This window comes from Venturia canescens, chromosome 2 (assembly GCF_019457755.1).
Source record: "Venturia canescens isolate UGA chromosome 2, ASM1945775v1, whole genome shotgun sequence".
NCBI classification, from domain to species: Eukaryota; Metazoa; Arthropoda; class Insecta; order Hymenoptera; family Ichneumonidae; genus Venturia; species Venturia canescens.
In genome coordinates this window covers 29,239,702-29,261,243 of record NC_057422.1, presented here as the reverse complement: position 1 = coordinate 29,261,243, position 21,542 = coordinate 29,239,702, and the positions used below count along the sequence as shown (strand labels likewise).

The 21,542-nt window shown below is 38.8% G+C and overlaps 2 protein-coding genes across 7 annotated transcripts in view; both read right to left on the bottom strand.

Annotated features, from left to right (window-relative positions):
- Nucleotides 1-21,542, bottom strand: part of LOC122406617 (solute carrier family 23 member 2) — a 1,354,473-nt gene that overhangs the window by 1,103,590 nt on the left and 229,341 nt on the right. The gene's annotated exons all lie outside the window — the stretch shown is intronic.
- On the bottom strand, nt 5,351-9,609 carry LOC122406615 (uncharacterized). Of its 2 annotated transcripts, XM_043412167.1 has the most exons (3): nt 9,515-9,609; nt 9,384-9,451; nt 5,351-9,291 (listed from the first exon to the last, which is right to left on the bottom strand). In XM_043412167.1, the coding sequence occupies exons 2-3, from the start codon at nt 9,421-9,423 to the stop codon at nt 5,363-5,365; spliced, it is 3,969 nt and encodes a 1,322-aa protein (XP_043268102.1). In that variant the 5' UTR covers nt 9,424-9,451; nt 9,515-9,609; the 3' UTR covers nt 5,351-5,362. The 2 variants fall into 2 exon arrangements, with proteins under 2 accessions (XP_043268102.1, XP_043268101.1); XM_043412166.1 differs by having other exon boundaries at nt 9,384-9,527.

Genomic DNA, 21,542 nt, shown 5'->3' with positions numbered 1-21,542 from the left:
GTTGAAAGCCTTATTATCGACAAATCCTATAATGATTCGCTTAGGTAACTGCCCTAATATGACGTTGTCTAAGGTATCACCATGTACCCCTGCATGCATTGATATAGCTTTAACCTCTACGCGTGTCAGCGGGTACTTTGCGGTTGTTTTGGTCAGAGCCCGGGCGTGAGCTAAAAGAACACCTGGAGCTATTTTTGCCCTTCTTACAAGAAGAGACGCCTCACTAACATGAATATTATAATCAGGTGAGTTTGTCATAAGACAAAAAGCCTCATTTGTGCGTACAAGGCGTAAGCGCATTTCGACGCCGTTTATCAAGTACCTTTCTTGATTGAAGATATCGCAGTGCAGATGGCCAAGAAGGTCAATCTCACCACTACCTGTTAGGATATCTCTACGAGCAGCAAAACCTGTATTAGAAGACCCTAAAGTATCCATTTTACCAGCTGTATCACTATACCATAGAACAGTCGTAAGGTGTGACGATTTTGCACCAACACCATAATTCAATAATGTTTCAATGTATGCTCTGTACGCGTACGCGTTATTTGGAGGCGATACGAGTTTTTGGTTCAAGAAAATATCGACTTGATTAAACAACGAATGCAGTAAATTATTAACAGGGGCTACTTCCGATATTAATTCGGGCTTCGCATTTGTTGAAGTAATTTTAACCTTTAAGCTCAACATAGTATGCGCTAGATCAATGTACTCATCCCCCTGCCCTGGCACTACGAATTCAATAGGTGCATCATCAGTGAGAGATGATATAGGCTTATAGTACACCCACTGTGTTCCTTCTATAGTTGTTTGCGTTGGTGGTAACGTAAACAATTCAAGCTCTGATTTCATACACTCGCATGAATGTGTGTGTAAAAAAGCCATTTTTTCAATGAATAGATCTAAGAGAAAATATCAGACACTGTTCTTGATTTAGTTTTTACCTTCCTCTTTTTTCTTCTTATTGTTTTAAGACTGCCAGAAGATCTTGTCCTTCTAGCCGCTTTTTTTTTCTTTATACAACCGCTTCGCTTTCGTTGGGTAGAACGTGTGTTTCGCTTCTTCTTCTTTTTGCGAGCGATACGTCGCTGTGTACTGTCGTTGAAGGAATGCATCAGTTTACGAATTTTCGAGTCTTTATAACCTGAGCCACGCATCAGTTTATTAATTTTTTCTTCAGCTTTATGTTTTAAATTTTCACCCGATTCACGCAGCCTCGTTTTGAAGGCCTCTCGCGGCCGTACGCCAGTCTCTATATCGTTTATGACGTTGATACCGGACCTTAAAGCTTCTTTACCTACCGTTTGTGCTCCTTGTCTTAAGAGAGGTATGATACGTCGAAAAAGACCCCCTAAGAAACTACCGATCCCATGGCCCCGTTGGTTCGGGGAGCCAATGTATACATGGCTAATCCCGCCATAACCTGTTCTGGAACCGGCACCCGTCTGTGTATCAAAATATAAATCGTAATGATTCATTTTATTAGGTGTTAACCTACACGTTTGAACTGTAGCGTCACCGTCAGCGTTCCTCCCTCGAATGGTATAGGTTCCCCAAACTCGTCTCTTATATCAATATCTATTGTTTGAAAATTCGTACGTAACAAGGGTATGTAACGAGGTGGTGAGAAACTACGGATTTTCATAGAACCGTAGCTATAATTGTTAGAGGCGTCAGATGAAACGACACGTAATAAGGGTGTGTGTACATCTCCTGTAATATATGGTTCACAAATATCTGTATACACAAAGAACATATCAGGAATTCTGTTAGTCAAACTTGCAAGCCTTGGTGCTGTGTATGGTGATTTATGTTGTACCACAAGACCTATTGAATGCGTAAAACCTAAAATTTTGTTTAATATAGGAGAGAAGCGGAAAGAATGCTCTATATTTGTACAATTACGGCAGATGCGTGTTACAGTAATATAACCATTGCGCTCATATCGAAATTGAAGATGACCGGATACACAAGCCATTTCGTTAATCGTATCTAGTAGCGCATCTATGCTACGGTACACACCTGGTGGTACGCATACGTAATCGTCTATGAAATCAACATCAGCTTTCGTACCAGGAGTCACAACGTTTGTTACGATATTGATAAAATTTTCTTCGCCATCTTTCGGTATATGTAAAATAGTCATGGGTATATGTATTTCTGCTAAAGACACAGCCCATTTACCGTGCAAAGACATGCTTTGTGGTAAATTTGTAGTGTAGCGTGTTGTTGTATTTTCAGGGTAGTATTTCATACTGCTATTGCTAGGTAAAACGATATGGAATTCATCCTTCATTATGCCACCTTTTATTATACTTTCGACCTGATTGATGCAGTTACGCGAACTCTTGATAATTCCGGTTCATAAAAAATACCATCAATCTCTTCACCATGAAGATCGTGTAAAATATATACGAAAGGCTGCCGCGTTGTTGATACACGGTGTACTTTGAACAGCTCTTCACTCCAATTACCCTTGTAGCCTTTTGCAAAGGCTGCCTTCGCGCTACTGATACGTACAGTATCACCTACGCTGTATTTAGGAGCCCCTTGACTGCAGTGCTTTTTATACCGATGCATGAGATTCGCACGAGCTCTAGCAGCTGTGTGAAACGTTACAGAAGCTGGTGCCATTTTTATACCACTATGTAACGCATGATTATACGCGTGGATAATATTTTGTAAAACATCAATGTATCGTTTTTCCCTGCTAAAAGTAAAATAGCGCCACATTCTTTCTTTAAGTGTGCGGTTGAAGCGCTCAACGATCGAGGCTTTAATATCAGGGTTCCTCACCGTACGAAACCGAATGTTTTTACGCTTCAAAAGAGTTTGAAATGCATTACCCATAAATTCTTTACCTCTATCCGATTGTAAACAAATTGGTGATCTGCATGTATTACGCTTGTGAAGTACACGGGCAAAAGCTTTTGCTACAGATTCGGTTTTCTTATCGAATAGCGGTTCTACCCAGACGTATTTACTTAAAACATCTATAACCACAAGAAGATACACATAGCCATCGTTGTAATTTTTAATTGAACGAAGATCTACGAGATCCACCTCCCACACATCGTCTACGTTTCGCACATTATAACACCTACGCGGGAAACGATGCCTCACCACTTTATGCTTCGTGTAAGCATCCTGGGCTTCAAGCCAGTGCAACACTTTTTCACGAGGAATTTTTTTCTTCTTTCCTTCCTGTAATAATCTTCTTGCACCTGAAAAGGATGCTTCATGGCTAGTGTTATAGTAAACGCGTTTCAGCATCTTTCAGCTTATAATTTAATTTTTACCCAGTTTATGCGTTTTCTTTTACACTGATAACCAGAACCGTTTTGCGTACTTTGAACTGACCTATTGCTCTCGTTACCGCTGTAAAATTCAGAATGATCTTCTTCCTCTTCAACATCTTCTCTACTACTATCGCGACTCGGTCCTGCTTGTAATGTAGGGCTTCTGAGTGTTGAATTAGCTGTTGACGCTGCCCACAGCTCCTCATTACCAATGAACTCACGCGGCGTTTTTACAGATCTTAAAAACTGCGCAAATGTTTTACGGCCGACAGGTTTAGAGGTTTTTCGTGCTCGCATTGCGTCGTTGATCAGATCAACTATGTTTGAATCCTTCAGAGGTTTACCACGTATAGAAACAACACCCTCAGTATCCCAGGAAAAAAGGGACAAAGGTGTATTGTGCAAGCGACGTAATAAAAGTTTTGCTTTGTTACGAAATTTTCGTGGGACACTTTCGATTATAAGAGAGTCGTTCAAGCTTTCCCGGTTCATTTTTTTCTCCATGTTCTCCATGTTCTTGTCATTCTTCTTATCGTTCTGACCCGTTTTTTCTTTCTCTTTTAAATCTGTGATACCCTGCAGAGCTCTCTCACTAGTTGCAAAATGCAGGTAACGTTGTAGCACAGCCAGATAAGCACGCCATTTCTCCCGTGGGTCTTCGTACGATTCGTCTTGTAAAATTTTACTCATCTCAGCATCTAATCTAGCTAATGTTGCTTCAATAGTTTTGCCGATTAGCGAACCATGATGACACTCCTTAGAATCATTTTCATTATTATTAGGAATGAAACGATGCTTGTTATCTTTTTGTAGGGCTAAATGCGATAAGCTCTCTTCGGGAACGAGAATCATTTTTCGAGCATGTTCCATTATCAACGGTTACCTATGATATTAGACAAAAAACTACCCAATATCGGGGCTAATAAAAGGGGTAAAAAGCCGCCGCTTTGAACGACAATTTTTTTTTTACTTTTCCAACAACCTTTCCGTACAGCTAATTTACGTATTAAAGGTGCGTATCTTCTGAGTTTTTTTCTCTGACTGTTTTTGAGCGGTACATTACCTTTTAGTATATTCAAAGCACACTCACATATACAACGTGTTATACGTGTGTCGGCCTTACGCAAAAGAGCCCGGCGTTGCTCTGTGTTCAAATGCGGCAAAGCATGCAAAATAGTAAAATACTTTTTGCAAAAAGGTGATCCGCGACCCTCCATCACAATCGTATAACTGGTAGCTCGCCTGTTGTGTTACAGGTTTTAATCTTTTTCCGTGGTACGTAAACGTAATGGTATTGATCATCAGGAAAAATATTTGTACGGAACCTGCAGTTTTCAGGTGTTGATTGCTTCAAGTCCAGCAACAGATAACCGTGCGGCTTAGCTGTAGCATCGTAATATACCTCTTGCAAAAAGCGAGGATTTTCAGGACAAACCTGACGAGCCAAATGTTGTATTTGGGCACGATCACGAGGGTTTTTAAATATAACTATGTAATTAGCGTTAAGAGATATATCACGCTGCCCGCGACCCTGATGGAATAAGTTTTGTGTTAAAAAAACAACACTTAAATTTTTATGGTGGCTCCCCTTTGTGAATAGATCAACTACACTGTTATTCGACGCCTCGCGCATTAAATCGTCAATAATTATGAGCTTCGCACGCACATCATTAGCGTAATCTGAAGACTGCGGTAACCCCTCACGAAATTCAATCGTATCATATTCTGTATAAGCCATCTGCCACTCAGAATAATAGAAAATAATTCTTTCGAATGGCACGCTACTCATACGCGTAATAAATTTAAGAAATTTTTTAACGAAATATGTTTTACCGCAGCCTGTAGGTCCAGAGATTACAGATGTCCAGGGGTGTGACCACCGTGTGTCCAACATTATGAATGAGTAAAATGCTGTACGCTTACTTATAAATAAGCGAGGGGGGTTTTTTTATCAGATGGTAATGCAGACGCCTCACAAAGGAATGAATCAAAAACAGAAAAGTAATTATTTTATTTTCTCATTCAGTTTTATTATTTCATAGGCCCCTACGTATAAAAATTACCTACAAACAATAGCCATAAGGAAGCGACCCGTATTCACCATCACGCCGGCGTTTCACGCTCGCTGGTTTACATTTTTTAGTTTCCGTGCGCGTTATCACGTGGTGAAAAGCTGTGCGTCTTATAGCATCATATTGTAATAAAACAGGCTCTTCTCTTTCCCCCACAATAAAAGAACGTATTGATTTATAGTTAATTAGTGCGCTATTACTAAAATTAAGTGTTATACCTTTGACCTTACAAACTTCTGTTTCTGACCCGTTAGGATTGTGAACAACGAAAGCATAAAATTTAGGACCGCCAGAAACGAAACTCTTTATGTAACACCCCTTGCCATAGCAAGTCAACTCATCGGTCAAATCCCCTAACATTTGACCCGTTGGTGGTTCGAATTCGTCAGGACAGTTTTTCGTCACATATATAACCGAATCAGTATCACAGTACAGTGCTCTTTTATCAAGCAACTCAAGATAGCTGTAGAGCTTCAAGCGAGCTTGAGCGGTAGTATAAGCAGCTATCACGCTGCTCGCTATACCCGATGGTTCGATCGTATCATTAGTTTTAACGTGATTAACGTATAATATATCATTATTTACAGGCAGAATACCTGTAATTATGGTTTCAGGGCTTGTCAACATTTCCATTAATTTTTTTCTCGTTGAAACAATGGTCGTTTGGGGTAGATTTTCACGCTGACCGAACTTACCCCAAAATGAATTTAAACACAGCTTAGCAACGGATCTTAAACCAGGGTTTTTTTCAATTGAATCATGATTCATTTTAATTCCTTCCGATTTTTCAAATTCTTCAATATAAGCTTTACGTGCAGCATCACTCGTTAAGCAGTTTTCAGGCCAACCGCTCGCCTCCTGTTTGATTTTCAAAAAGGTATTAATATAGTCCGTAAAATGGCCGCCTTCCTGTGTATCACGGTTCAATTGCGTTACCTCATACTGCCATATCTCGCTCACGCTCATTATGATGTAGCCTACGGAGATAGCTTTCTGTAATTCATCAACTACCCAGGTACCTTCAAACACCCTATCATCTGTATCATCATGCATACAATCGTTTTGGTTCATAATTTCACAGCAAGTGCGACACAATGCGAATAGTAGACGGTTATGCATGCGTACTGGTAAAACAGGGTGATAAAGATTCCTCGGTGGTAGTACAGTGCATTTCACGATACCCTCAACTCTAGAGAGATCTGTATTATGCGGTCCCGTCAGAACCTTACACTCATCGCCGACATATACTTTTGGATGGCCTACAGGGTACTTTCCAAATTTACAAATATACGGGTAAAGGGAGCAGACGTCAACATAACGTATTTGCTCCATATCGTTTGCGTCATATAGTGTTACCATATTCTCTGTACGACCACCAAAAAAAGCATCGCGGGGGTCTAGGGGGTCTGTTCTAACCAAAGGGTGGTTACATAAAAAAGAGCTCATTCGCGTGTTTTCTTTTATCATTTGATCATACTCGCATTCCCAAATTTCTTTCAAGTTATGATTACCCGAAAGGATTCGATTACGTATGATGACTGTTTTCTCAAAGCGTTCATGCATAGACAAACCATCGCTTTGTTTCAGATCTCTGTTTGTGGGGTAACAGCGCAAACAACCGTGCCAATAACATCCATGAAACTGTAACACATGTGATATACCGTTAGTTTCGTAGTACCCATCAACTAATAAGTTTTGAGGTAGTTTAAATTCACGACCTCTACACGCGTGTACTATAGGGTGTCCGAGAACATGCTCCATCCAAACTAGCCATGCAATTGCTTTTTTTGACTGATTATGAGCCCATCTATAACCGCCTGTTGGTATAATACCTATCGTGTTATCTTTCAAAAAGTTTTTACGATAAATACGAAAACAAGCTGATGCTATCGTTGTACTTTCATCAAAAGGGCACACACGGCCGCTCGTCATAAACATATCACGAAAAACCATACAAGCGCGTCTCAGTATCGTTACATCGTCCCGACAATAGTTAACTATTTCCTTTGCAAAGTCAAAAATATAGCCGTTTTCTTTTGATTGCCGATACCACGTCATAAGCTTTTCGCGGTCGTTCTTACTCATCGTTTCAGGCGAATAGTAATCTATAGTTGGTAATTCACCAACATAATTCTGATTTTCGGGTTTGTTAAATAAATGAGGGAATATACCTTTTGCTATTGGTCCTGTAAGGCCGAAAGCTTTCGGTAAAGCACTCAGCGGCATGTGAAAGTAGTTTAAGCTGTCGAGAAATACAAGTTTTTCAAGGCGCATAGAAATTATTTTGGTGCCATTCATTATTAAAGAGGGCAGTTGTGTTTTTTTTTCTTCAATTAGATATCGCAAAATAAACTGTGCGTCAAAACCACCGGCGTTGTGTGCTATACAAATAGTGCGCGAAAAACCTTTGACTTTTTGCATTGCTAGGTTGACTAACGAGCCTACAGGGTTATACCGAAAGATAAATTCGCGTTGCCCGCAATATACACAGGGCTCCGAAATATTGTTGTTACTACTGCAAAATGCACAGACACGCTGTGCTACACATAAATTAGGAACATGCAAACGTGTAGATTCAGCACCACGTACAGGCGTGCATTGCTGTGTTTCGAAATCGTAAAAAATGAAAAGTACTTTTCCTTGTTTTTCAAATAAGTGTACAGGTCTCATGAAACAAAGATGATTGTCTACCTGCACGCTTCTACATGTCTTGCAAAAAGCTGTTCCACATAAATGCTTCTTTTTTTCCGCCGGTCTTACAGTTTTGAAGCACACGGTACAACGCTTGACCGTAGCGCAAACACTGGTTTTAGCTTTTTTTTTCCCGGGCAAGATAACTGAAACGTGATTATTAAAGCAGGCTATACCATAAAATTCTCGTTCACAATCATTGCATTCTATAATGTTATTTGAAGCAGTATCACACGGAGGCGTAGTGAAGCAACGAGGGCATTTTTTTTTTTTACATCGGTGATCAAGACGTCTGCACTGAGCGTTACAAGACGAGCAGAAATCTCTGCACCCCACAGCCCCTCTAAGATTCAGGATCGGTTGAAAATGATTCGATCTTTCATAATACAAAATATTCAATGTGTGCCGAATGGTACCCCGCAACTCTAAAACCTGATGTGTACCATCGAATAAAGGTTCTGCGCGCCGACCCAGGGTCAAAAATTCGTAAACAATGATTGCAACACCGTCTTGAGCCAGATAATTTTGATAACGAGTGATTTCATATACGCCGGCGCCACGTAACGGAATAGTAATACCTGCTGCGTTAGTCAGTTCCGTTGCCTCTAACAGCTGCATAGAGCCATTAAGCTGTCTTATTTTTTGCCATTTAGTGTGTAAAGCACCGGTGCGTATTTCACCCCGTTCAGCATACGCAAGAGCCGTTACTAATGATCGTGGTAAACACAGGTTATCATTATTTCTAATTGTCAGAATGGATTTTTTAGCAACATCCTCATGGGTTAGCCCTTTTCTACCCGACCCTTCAACACCTTTGACAATACATGTTTTAATTTCAAATTTTTCAATAATATCGAGTGATGCCGCGCTTTGAGCTATACTAGTTATCAGGTCCCATATATCAGCGAACGTACAATCCCGCACAGGTCTGAAGGATAACCACGCAGATCCCTGCGGTAAACTATCTGATGAAAACGACATCCCCACGAAATCTTCACCGTTGCAGGAGCCTGTTATGAACGTTAAAAGATCGCGAAACGCTCCTTCTAACCAGTGTAACACGTTACACCCTGGTGGTGGCGGTACAATCCGTGCTATTATTTCCTTGCCTCGTACTTTGAATCGCTTAAAATAACGTCTTGAATCAGCCAGAAGTTCAATACGTATACCGGGTGGGCGTACATCACCAAAAGCATCGTCTTGATGCGCACCACCGCCTGTTTGTATTTCTGAAAAAAGAACATATATTAAAAACTGTAACAGGCCAATACTCTTAACGGTTTCTCTTGTCAGTCTTTGTTATTATATTACAAATACCTACGGTCAATAGCATGATTAGTAATATTAGATCCAGAAGGCATCAAATTAAAGTCTCGCTTGTGTCACAACCTGTTATGTAAAAAAGGCAACCTTATTTCTCTGTTGAATCTGTTCATAAAAATTAATATTTACCAGTATTGTTAGAAGAGGACGCATTACTGTGCAAATTATTATCAACTGCAAGCTGTTCAAGCAACGCTTCAGCACACAAACGGGTTTCTCGTTCTTCTTCTTCGGTTTGTTGTGTGAGATCAACTTCTATAGGATACACCCAAGCCTGATTTTCACGGTGATCAAAATACACATCTCTTATATTGTTTTCGAACTGCGTTGTTTGGGCCTGTTCGTCATCAGCAGCGTTAAGAGTGTGCAAACCCTCACCTCCACAGTCAGCTGTTATTTTGATCATGTATTAGTTATTATTAAAGCAGTGATTAAAATATTGGTGTTATCGGTACTTACAAGCAACATCGTCGTTGGCTGTTCTAGGAAGCGCAGCTGAAAAGTCCGATAAGTAATCAATAATACGATTCACAATTGCCGTCTTTTCCTCAATATGTCCGCTAGGCATACGTATTACAGAGCTATTGCTCTCATCAGAAATCTCCGAATAATCAAGGTCAATGATAGGCCGTCTTGTTTCTTTTTCTATGTTACTCGATGTACTGGTGCTCGGTTCTACTACTTCCGGTTGTGCCCGTAAAACCTCTTCTTCCGCAATCAGGGCGCTTTGAATAAGAGCCTCTTCTTCGTCACGTGAGGCGTTGAAGAAACACCTATAATCTTTAGCGATTCAAATTACTCATTGAGCTTCACCGTGATACACAACACAGTGTGCTTTAAGCACTTACTTCTGTACTCCTGAACGAGGTCTTTGACGGCCGGTAAACTTTCGTGATTTCGGCGCACAAGCTCATTGTACACGCACTCTAGTACACAATACCCCTTAAAAAAACCTCTGTTGTAAGCCGTTATTATACCGCGTAGAGGCATCCACCATATAACATATTTTAAGCGCGTAATTAAGCACTTTTTCCGAAGATGATATAAATCGTTACGCCATCTTTCATCAACACGGCGCCTAAGTTGACTACTACAGCATATAGCCAAACGCAAGAGCTTCAAAATGCATGTACGAATAAGGACTGCATCTGTCATCGTGGTTTAGCAGTGAAATTATTTATCGCGACACGGTTGAACGAAGACTGGCTCTCCGCCCGTTTTTACCGCTCGCTCATTTTTTACCTATCTCTCTGCTTATGTGTGTATGTGCTCTTATATGCTTATTCAAGGGTACATACTTAATAGCAAAAATGTTTTCTTTTCCGTGAGAGGATTCATTTCTGCAGACACAACGAATACATCTCTTTTTCATTAAACTAAGGTTGCGTTTACATTTTGCGCGGATCTCTTTTTCAGTAAGCTAGGCCTGCCTTATATTATCAGCAGCTAATCGCGCAAAGCGGTCCTCTATTGAATTAATTGCAGAGCAAAAACGCTGCCTCTTTTACACTTTCTTTTCTAAAATACATAGAGGTGGGCTTGCAGAATCTGCAGAATCTACTATATGAAAGAGAGGCGCTGCATGCACCGTACCGATAGTTCTTCTGTATTTCTTTCTCCCTCCCGCTTATCGGTATGTAAGGGTGTAGCCTTTGTTATAACTCTGCCTTTATCACCATCGCTGGCTCCGCTGTATTTCTTGCTCGCTCCCTCTCACAGGTATATGCGTATGCAGAATTTACTATAGGAAAGAGAGACTCTGTATGTATCGCACCGATGACTCTTCTGTATTTCTTTCTCCCTCCCACTCATCGGTATATAAGAGCACAACCTCTCTGTCTTTATCATATGCACCAACGTGTAAGAGTGGAAAAGAGATACGACGGCATCGTTGGCGTGATAGAGACAGGGTTATTTTCCTCTCAAACAACAAAACGTCATGCTGGGGGCGTATATCTCGCGAGACGCTGGCGGCTGTAACTTGAGCATTAAGAGCTGAGCGCAGGAAAGAGACGGTGGGAGAAAGAAAGAGAAAGGAGTATTGATAATCGTATAGATGTGCTTCCTTTTTATTCCTGTTTTTTCAAATATCTCGAGAACGGTGCGAGATACGCGAAAACCGAGAAAATTTTGGGGGTTTTCTAAAGGGGGAACCAAAGAGGTCCAGTGGTTCGAATGGCGTAACAGTTTTTCAAAATTCTCTTTTTTTTTTAAAAATATCTCGAAAACGGTGCGGGGTATGGAAAATACAGACGGGCCTTCTGAAACGCAGCGTTTTGAAAAATCATTTGAGCCGACAATTTATTCCAGCAGAGTCTTTAAGATGTTCGACATTTTTGTTGTTTTATACATATATTGAGCCAATCTCAAAACACCCGAAAAGAGAGAATTTTGAAAAAGTTGTTAGGCTATTCGAACCACCGGGCCTCTTTGGTTCCTCTTTAGAAAGCACCACAAAATTTTCTCAATTTTCGCGTATCTTGCACTGTTCTCGAGATATTTGAAAAACAGGAATAAGAAGGAAGCACATCTATATGGTTATCAATACTCCTTTCTCTTTCTTTCTCTCACTGTCTCTTTCCACGTGAGTTCTTCTTCCAATGCCCCGTGCCGGTGCTAGGGTTACACGAGCCAGCATCTCGCGAGATATACTTCTCCTGGCGCCTTATTGCCGGCGCATAACCAAAACACTGAGTTTTCGCTACCGCGTGGTATATATTATTCGAAGCTCGTGGCTTGGATCAGCTGCTTTTGTAATGAAGCTCTTTTGATCAGAGCTCCTCGACAAAAATGTCGAACGCCCTAAAGAGAGCGTTTTGAAAAATTTTTATACCATTCTCTTAAATTTTCTCAATTTTCACGTATCTTGCACCGTTCTCGAGATATTTGAAAAACAAGAATAAGAAGGAAGTACATCTATACGGTTATCAATACTCCTTTCTCTTTCTTTCTCTCACTGTCTCTTTCCACGTGCGTTCTTCCTATGGTCCGTGCTGGTGCTAGGGTTACACTCGCGAGATATACTTCTCCTGACGCCTTATTGCCGGCGCATAACCAAAACATTGAGTTTGCTACTGCAGGGTATATATTACTCGAAGCTCGCGGCTTGGATCAGCTGTTTTTGTAATGAAGCTCTTTTGTCCAGGGCTCCTCATCGAGGAGCGAGAGCCTACTATAAAGAGTATATTACATACCGCTCGTGATAGATCTTCTACATACAATACACTCTCAATGTGAAGAAAGGTGTGAAATTATCACCATCCACTTAACCTCTGAGCTCATCATCAAGGAAGACCTCCGTATTCCCCTCCCCCTCGCTTTGCCCGTGGCTTATTCGAGACAATCTTTTAATCACTCATCAAGTCAGTCTCAAAAGAACGCTCGTACTAATTACACCTCCCCGAGTTTTTCGCTATTATTATTATTATTTACAAATCTCTGTGCCATGTACCCGCGTTATTCAGATTTTTTGTTCATCGAGAATTTTTTCCGCTGCCGTGTCGTGTTAGTAAATAACACCCGAAGTGTATTTATCCGCACACGAGCTTTGGAGAAAACGCTGAAGCATTACACGCGCCTCATGCAGCAGTACTATGGGGACCTCAAAGCTGGGACGCATCTGAGTGCTCGCGAAATCAAAGCGGGTGTGAACTGTGTTGTGTCGACGCCCTGGAGCCCTGCAGTATACCGTGGCGAAGTCATAAATATTGACAGCTACGGATGCGTCGAGGTCTATCTCGTGGATTTCGCCGAGAGCGCCTTTTACGATATGAACAGTTTGTATGAACCCGTAACGCTTTTGACCGTCATACCGGCGCTTCTTATAGAGTGCGCTATTGAAGGTCTGTTCAATTATTGTGAGCATGAATACGTGACGCGCGCTCTTTCCGCGATGTGCGAGGGACATTTTTTTAGAACCCAGGTGGTCACGCATACAGATGGTGAACATCTTAGTGTTTTGCTCTCCGACACCGTCGAAGAACGCGATATAACAACCGAGATTATTCAGAATGTCGTGCACCCCGATGACGTTTTGTTTGGCGATGAGGGATACGACGACACCGAAGAGTGAGCGCGCGCGCGCGCGTGTGTGTGTGTGTGTGTGTGTGTGTGTGTGTGTGTGTGTGTGTGTGTGTGTGTGTGTACGTGCGTGTAAAAATAAAACGGACTCTGGCTAAATCATGAACAAGGCGCAGAAAAAGCGGTTGCATCGAAATGGTGAGTTTTTGATTTTTCGGTTTGAAAATTAATAAAATGACAAAACATATGGGTTACTATGACGGCTCCACGCGCCCCACCTCCACACCCACCCCCACCTCCATCACCTCCCCCCACCACTCGAAAAAATCGAGCTGGCAGGGGAGGCCGAGGAGTGGGGGTAGGAGTGGGGATGGGAGTGGGGGTCGCCATAGTGGCCCACATACTACTCACATGAAATGTATCAAAATTTTCCTTTTTCGACCGAGTTAAGGAATCCGTCTCGTTGCCCTTTCTGTCGTTCGGCCAAAATACATGATTGCGGATGACTTTCTCTGTTTTAGGTCTCAAATCAGGTATCCAATATTCATTTCGCACGAGAGTTTCTGTCTTGTTTATTCCAAAATGTCCTTGTTCATGTGCTCGTCGAATTATTTGTAGCTGCATTGCCTTTGGAATGATTAGCAATGACTCGTCACCGATATCTTTATAGAGCAAACCTCTGTGTATACTATAGCCATCAAGATCGCTCTTTTCTGCTCGTTTCACCTTCTCTGTAAGATCGACATCGTCTCGCTGAGCTTTTCGGAGCCGTGCTGTCAAACTCTCATTGCTTTCATGTATTAGGGGTAACAGGTACCGATCTCGAACAATCTTCCTGTTGAGGAGGCGGTAGTCAACGCACAATCGATGCGAACCGTCCTTCTTGTCCACTAATACGATTGGACTTGCATAATCCGACGATGAAGGTCTGACAACACCTTGCTCGATCCACTGTTCAATCTGCATGTTAACTTTTTTTCTTTCTTTTATTGCTAAACGTCGTGCCTTTTGATACACTGGTTCATTGTCTTTTAACACCAGTTTCATACTCACCGTTGTTTCTACTACTTTGTTTGGTTTATATTCGTCAACCCACGTGGCCATCTGTTTTTTTATACCAAAATCATCGATATGAGAAAGATCAACTTTCATCAAGGTGTCATCATATAGATCAATCTGTAATACCTCCGGAAAATTTTCGTCATTTTCGTCTTCATCAATATATAATTGTCCTTTACTTTAGGTAAAGATTCTTGATGTCAAAAAATCAGCTCCAATCAATAATTTCTGTTGAAAAAGGTGATCCTCCACAACACGCACGAGAATCGATGTCCGTCTATCGTGATTTCTGTCTGAAACTCTCCTTTCGTCCTGTGAGATGCGGAACCTACTCCCGAAAAACGATCCTCTGATGAATTGAGACAAGGTGAACCAATTTTTTCATATTTATCGTTACACATCAAAGTAAGATCACTTCCGGTGTCTAACAGAGCCTCAAATTCTCTTCCCACGTTACTCACCGTCTTTGTGAATTTCTTGTGAGAATTACATACTACTGCTCTCACTTCATTCGTTACTTCGTCTTTTTTTTCTTGACACTTCGATGCAATGTGTCCATGTTTTCCACATTGAAAACACTTCGGACCCATCTCTTTCACAGGACAAGAAGGACTCAAGTGATCTGATTGACCACAATTAAAACAGCTTTTTCTATTACCTTTTTTTCGTCTTTCATCAAATGTCGCTCTCTTGGTATTATTGGCATTCCGTACCATCTTCGCGGGTATGCCATTCTTTTTCTCCTGTTGGCTTAAACTGATTGATGATTTTTCTCGCAGCATAATTTTGTCAAACTCCTCAATCAATGCCTCTTTCGTCGTCAAACATTGCATACGAGCCTGATTACATAGTAATTTATCAGGAATCTCATCGATTAAATTATCCAACATACGATCGTCATCGATCGGTACACGATTACCAATGATGATCTTATCATGTGCATATTCTCGGAACGTTTCGCCTCGTTTCCATATGCGAGCTTCAAATTTCTTACGTAAATCGATTTTATTTTTGTTTCGGACGATACATTCATCTTATTTCATTCATTAATTCGTCAAACGTCATTGCAAGATTGTCGGCTTTCAAATGCAACCACTCGATTGCTTTTTTCCGTAAATTCATACCGATAAGTGTTTTTGCAGCGTCGTCCGCAAGTCGGGACATCGTTTTCATAAATTTAACCTGTCTTTCCCATACATCAAAACTGTCGGGTGTACCGTTAAATTCACTCACTAGTTCGGCGATCATTTTCAAATTCATATGCGAGGAAAGATTCGACACTGCTTCAATAGTACTTTGTTCTCCGGTCCCTTGCACTCTTGGTACGTCTTCTACCTCATGTACGCTTTCGCATCGTCGTAAAATTTCAATTTCACGTCGCGCTATTTCGAGCTCGCGTTGCATCAACTCTTTTTCACACTGTACGAATTCGATCTCACGTTCTCGCCTCAAAAGCTCCAGATTTCCGTCGCGCTCAGTAAGCTCTCTCACATGTTGGGATTTGTCATTATTCTCTTGATGTGTCACAATCTAGAGTCGCGGCAGCGACTCTGAGACAAGTACATTTATAAGATATGACGAGTTGCTGCCAGAGACTCTTTACCGGAGCGATAGCGTTTCCAATTGTTTTCGAAAATTTTCAAAATTTGTTTCTTCAATAATTAATTAACTATATCATTTCGGAGAATATTATACGTTGACATATTTTTTATTATTTTTTTTCTTTCGATTGCGACCTCTTCGAACTCTGTAGCTTGACGCGTTGAAGAAATATTAATTATTTATTTTTTAATTGCATCAAAAAATGGGTCAGATTTTCGCACACATTTTTGATGTTTATTTGTTTTATATCTAGTGACAAATCTGGTGCCATAATACATTTTATATACCGATATATTTTTTTTCTGGTGCCATAACACCAATATATACCTATATATTTTCGTGTCGTATGACGTATGGTGTGTTGTTTATGCTGATAGATGATGAGGTTATAAAGATCGCGAATTTGACAGTTCACCGATATCCCGGTCGGTAGTACAAGTATATACCTACATATTTCCGTTATGATATGACGTATGGTGTGTTATTTCAATGCTAACTAAATGAGGTTATAAAGATCGCGAATGTTACAATTCACCGAAACTGTTCCAATTTTTTCCGGTTCTGTAGAAAATAAATAAAAGCAGTACAATGTTTTAGTGAAAGTGGTGAGAAAAAAGTGAAGAAGAAAGAGATAAAGACCGAGGAATCCAAGAGTGTTGTGTAATGGAAAAAAAAACGAAAATTGTCAACAACGTTCGGATTGATGGTAAAAATATTTGGAAAGGATAGAGATTTTTTCTATATATATCTTGAGATGTAGTCCGGATTTTTAAACATTAGAAATAAAAATCCATGCCTCCGCTCTTTCTCATCAGCTCTCTCTGATTGTATCATCAAACTTGTCGATGTTTGTTATTGCAGAATATCTAAAGACGCGGCATCGTCTTGTAATAAAATAACCCAAAACAGGAATGACAGAAAAGAGCCAGGGACTACAAAAATATAGAAAGGCAGTATAATCGCATTGTCTGTAAACGTATAACAGACTATTCGAAAGTGCTTGATTACAAAATTTCTATTGGCAAATCGAAACTGAGGCAATCAGTATTTTTTTCATTTTGCATTGGTGGAAATTTTTTCATCAAAAAGACTAAATTGATAATCACGGAGAGTTTTCACTTCAATTCCAACAAAGTAAAATTTAAGTTCGAAATAAAATATGTCCGCGTGTGTGTATATTTGTGTATTAGGGTGGTCGTTATTTGGGGTTTAAAACAATGCTTAACCTTCGACCATGCGGGTTGAAGTTTTCCGTTTAAAATACATGGAATTTTTCTGCGTCTGTGGTCACGATTTTACTGTGGGCCTCAATACGTTTGGAAAATCTTGAAATTTTCAGAAATTATTTTACAAGCATGTTGCTACACGGAAAAAATTTTCAAAGCTCCTATCCTTAAAATGTTGTATAGCATCATCATACTAACCCATTAATGCGCAAAACAATATTTTTGGACACACAATTTCAAGTACGCAGTTTTGACTGAAAAACAAAAGAAAAATTCTCCAAAATCTGATATAGGGGGTTTTTGAGGGTGCTCTTTCAGAACCTGGCGTTTATTTTTTAAAATTAAATCAAAATCTTCATTATTTTTGCGTTTTGAATTGGAAAGTCAAAAATTTTGAACGTTTTTTTCCCTCAAATCGATTTCCGTTACTGTTGCTGCACTCAAATAACCATATTATGGCCAGCAAAAGTGTTTTCAATGTCTGACCTTTCCGGAACATTGGTTATAACCAGTATTTTTCTCGAAAGACTCAACAAAGAAATGTAACAGAACAAAAAGTGTTGACAATCATCTAAAGAATACGCCTGATTTTTTTCAAAAATTTTCTAGCTAGTTTTGTATTTATCAATTTCGATTAATTTTGTAAAATTTTTGAAGTTCTGAAAAGATTCACACGCATTCTTCGGATGATTCTATACAATTTTTGTTATATAATTTTTTTGGAAAGTTGAAACTTTTTGAAAAAAAAATTATTTTCCATCGAATAATAAATAGGTTCATAATTTTCTTCTTAAAAAGTTTCATCTTGAAAAAAGAAAATTATATAACAAAAATTGTTTAGAATCATCCAAAGAATGTGAATCTTTTCAAAGATTTTAAATATTTTAAAAATTTATCGAAATTGAGAAATACAAAAATAGCTAGAAAATTTTTGAAAAAAATCACACGTATTCTTTAGAAGATTCTCAATACTTTTTGTTCTGGAACATTTCTTTGTTATGTCAAGACTTTCGAGAAAAAAAATCATACAGATTTTCATCATGCTGTTTTGCAAAAGCCGCCATTATGCAAAAACTGAGTAAGAAAAAAGTGTTTATAACCAGTGTTCTGGACTCGTCAGACCTTAAGAACATCTTTGCTGGCGATAATATGGTTAAGAGCAGCAACAGTAAGGGAAATCGCTTTGAAAAAAAAAAATGTTTGAAAATCTTGACTTTTCAATTAAAAACGAATAAATAATGAAGATTTTGATTTAATTTACAAAATAAATGCAAGATTCTGAAAGAGCACTCTCAAAAACCCCCTATATCAGATTTTGTTCTTTAGTTAAAACTGCGTACTTGAAATTGTGTGTCCAAAATTGTCGTTTTGCGCATTAATGGGTTCTTATAGTGATGCTATACAACATTTTAAGGGTAGGAGTTTTGAAAATTTTTTTCGTGTAGCAACATGCTTGTAAAACAATTTATGGAAATTTCAAGATTTTCCAAATGTATTGAGGCCCACAGTATAATCGTGACCACAAACGCAGAAAAATTCCATGTATTATGAACAGAAAACTTCAACCCCCATGGTCGAGGGTTGAGCATTGTTCTACAAATCTGACAAAATTACAGCATTACTTTTTATGTATTTCGAACCAATTTAGGGGGCGAAAAGGGTAAAATAAATTTGATCCCAAATAACTACCACCCTAGTGGGTATTAAAATACCTAAAACAACTTGCATGCATAATAATCAAAAAAACTGATTCGGCTTGAGGGGGTCACTCCCCATGGCAACCGCATTTTTTGGGGTTTCCTCTATTTTTTGCGACGAGAAAAAAACACAGACTTAAAATTTAAAGAGTTTATTCATTGGTATTTCAACTTTAGGATAGAATTTTTTAACTCTGATGTCTCGAGTTAATTCCGTGTAAAATTAATCCACAGGATCCCATATGCTTCTCCATGGTGTCCACGATTCCCGGGGGTCCCGTTTATCTGCGATCAAACAACCGAGGAGCGTTTTGATTTGTAAAGCAGTGGGCTATTGCCTGAACTAAAATCATACAGAAATATCGAAATTGAAGGATTATTGAGCTATGCAACATTTTGAAAAATTGAAATAAGGTTTTTCTAAATGGAAAAATCCTTCAATGTTTAATATTTCTGTATAATTTTAATTCAGGTGATAACCACTGCTTTACTAATCCAAACGCTCCTTGGTTTTTTGATTTCAGATAAACCGATCCCCTGGAATCGTGGAGACTATGAACAAACATATACGTTCCTATGGAGTAGCTTTACACCGAATCTACCAGAGATATCAGAGTTAAAAAATTCTACCATCGAGTTGAAATACCATTGAATAAACCCTTTAAATTTCAAAAGTCTATGTTTTTTTTCTTTGCCGCAAGAAAATTGCGAAAAAACCCTACATAATTCGGCCGCCATGCGGGGTGACCCCCTATGTTGGATTTAATTATTCCAATCGATCAATATCGCGTTATCTTGAAAAAAGTTTCGAGTGCCTTAGTCATTGAAATCCTGTCGTTATTTAACGACATTGAAATTTATTATTCGTTTTAATTTTTTGAGTTTTTAAATAAATTAGCCGTAATTTGATTAAAAAATTTTTGTTTCCTTTTTTTTGATATCTCTTTCAATGAGACAGGGAATAATTTTAATTAAAAAATTTTTCAATAAATGTCTTTTCGCAAGTACACTCTGATGGGTGATAATATGATCATTACATCTGAACGGTAGTCTCAGTGAATAAACCCTACATATATGTTACTCATACATGTAGTGTGCATTTCTTGGTACGAACAAAAAATGAATTAACAATAACAGAATGTCATCTACATTGTGCCCTAACATGAAGAATTTGATTTTCCAATATCCTGTAAATTTTTTCAAGTTCACAGTGCACAAAAAGTAGTCAAATCAAACCATAAGTAACACCACGAATGCTGTTAAAAAATTGGAGACAAGTACATTTATGTTTGATGTCACCTGGACAGTAGTCTCAGTGAAACCCTATGTGACACTCATGTAGTTCAAAACACGAATGCACGATGATTTATAAGAAGTTGTTCGATCTGTTCTCTCGAAACTTGCTTCAAATGAGCAATTCATTACTAAAGGTTATAAAAAAAAACCATTTCAAACGCAATGAATAAAAAAATGAATCTGTTAAACCATGGTAATGCGTGTAAAACGTTTGGTTCAAAGGAACAAAACGTGGTCAAATAAATGCAAAAGTGACGAGTACATCGGATGACGAGTGAAAAAAATTCAAAACATACTGGTATGTAAAAAAAATTACGAAACCAACTGTAAATAATTTCAACAAAACAATTACGAAAAGCTTTCACAATCCATGAAAAAATATTATATTAAAAAAAATACAAATCTGTAATTATATTGTAAAGGAAAAAAAAAATTCAAATAGGACGTGAGAAACTCATTCTTACGGAAAGCACCCGGAACTTGAGAAAGTTCAAGTGAATCAAAAAAGTTACCATCTGAGTTATGTGCAGCACTACAATTTATGGCATCAATCGGAGGATAAGTATTTTATTAGTATATAATACATAATTTTTCACAATATGAAATTGTTCTGAGAAACGTTCAAACCCAAAAAAAAATCGCATCGAAGGTAAAAGTCATTTGTTACTCTATGGTGGCAGAGACTTACTTAGAAGAAAATCGATTCTTCTCAGACTTTCAGGATCCCCTGGTATTCACAATATTCGACGTCGATTTCGTATCGGTACAAATTATGTTTAAATATGTGCTAAAAGTACTTGTCCGGCCCATCACTTTTCATTCAAATTGCTCATTCAAATAAAAATCAGGGCTCTTCTAGATCTGATGGATCACATCTATGCGTACAGAGGGAAACAGAGGGAATTTAAAAAATTACCTCCAAGAGATTTTAACTTAATTGCATTCATTATAAAAAAATGCAAACAAATTTTTCTGTAATATCCAAGAGATATTATTGCGTATTTATGAAAAAGTATCCTTCGCACGATAAGCATTGTCCGGCTTCCAAATTAACTCCCCAGTTTATATTGAAATGACGGCAATTTTTACTACACGTTTTCTTCTTCAAACGAATTTTATTCGTTATAGCAACTAATCTATTCTATTACTGAAGATATTCAGCTGATAATAAATGGCAATTCAATAAATTTTCGAGCAGATTCGTCTGTACAATTTCGTTTTTTTATGGTCACGTACACAATTGCACTTTGTTGAAAT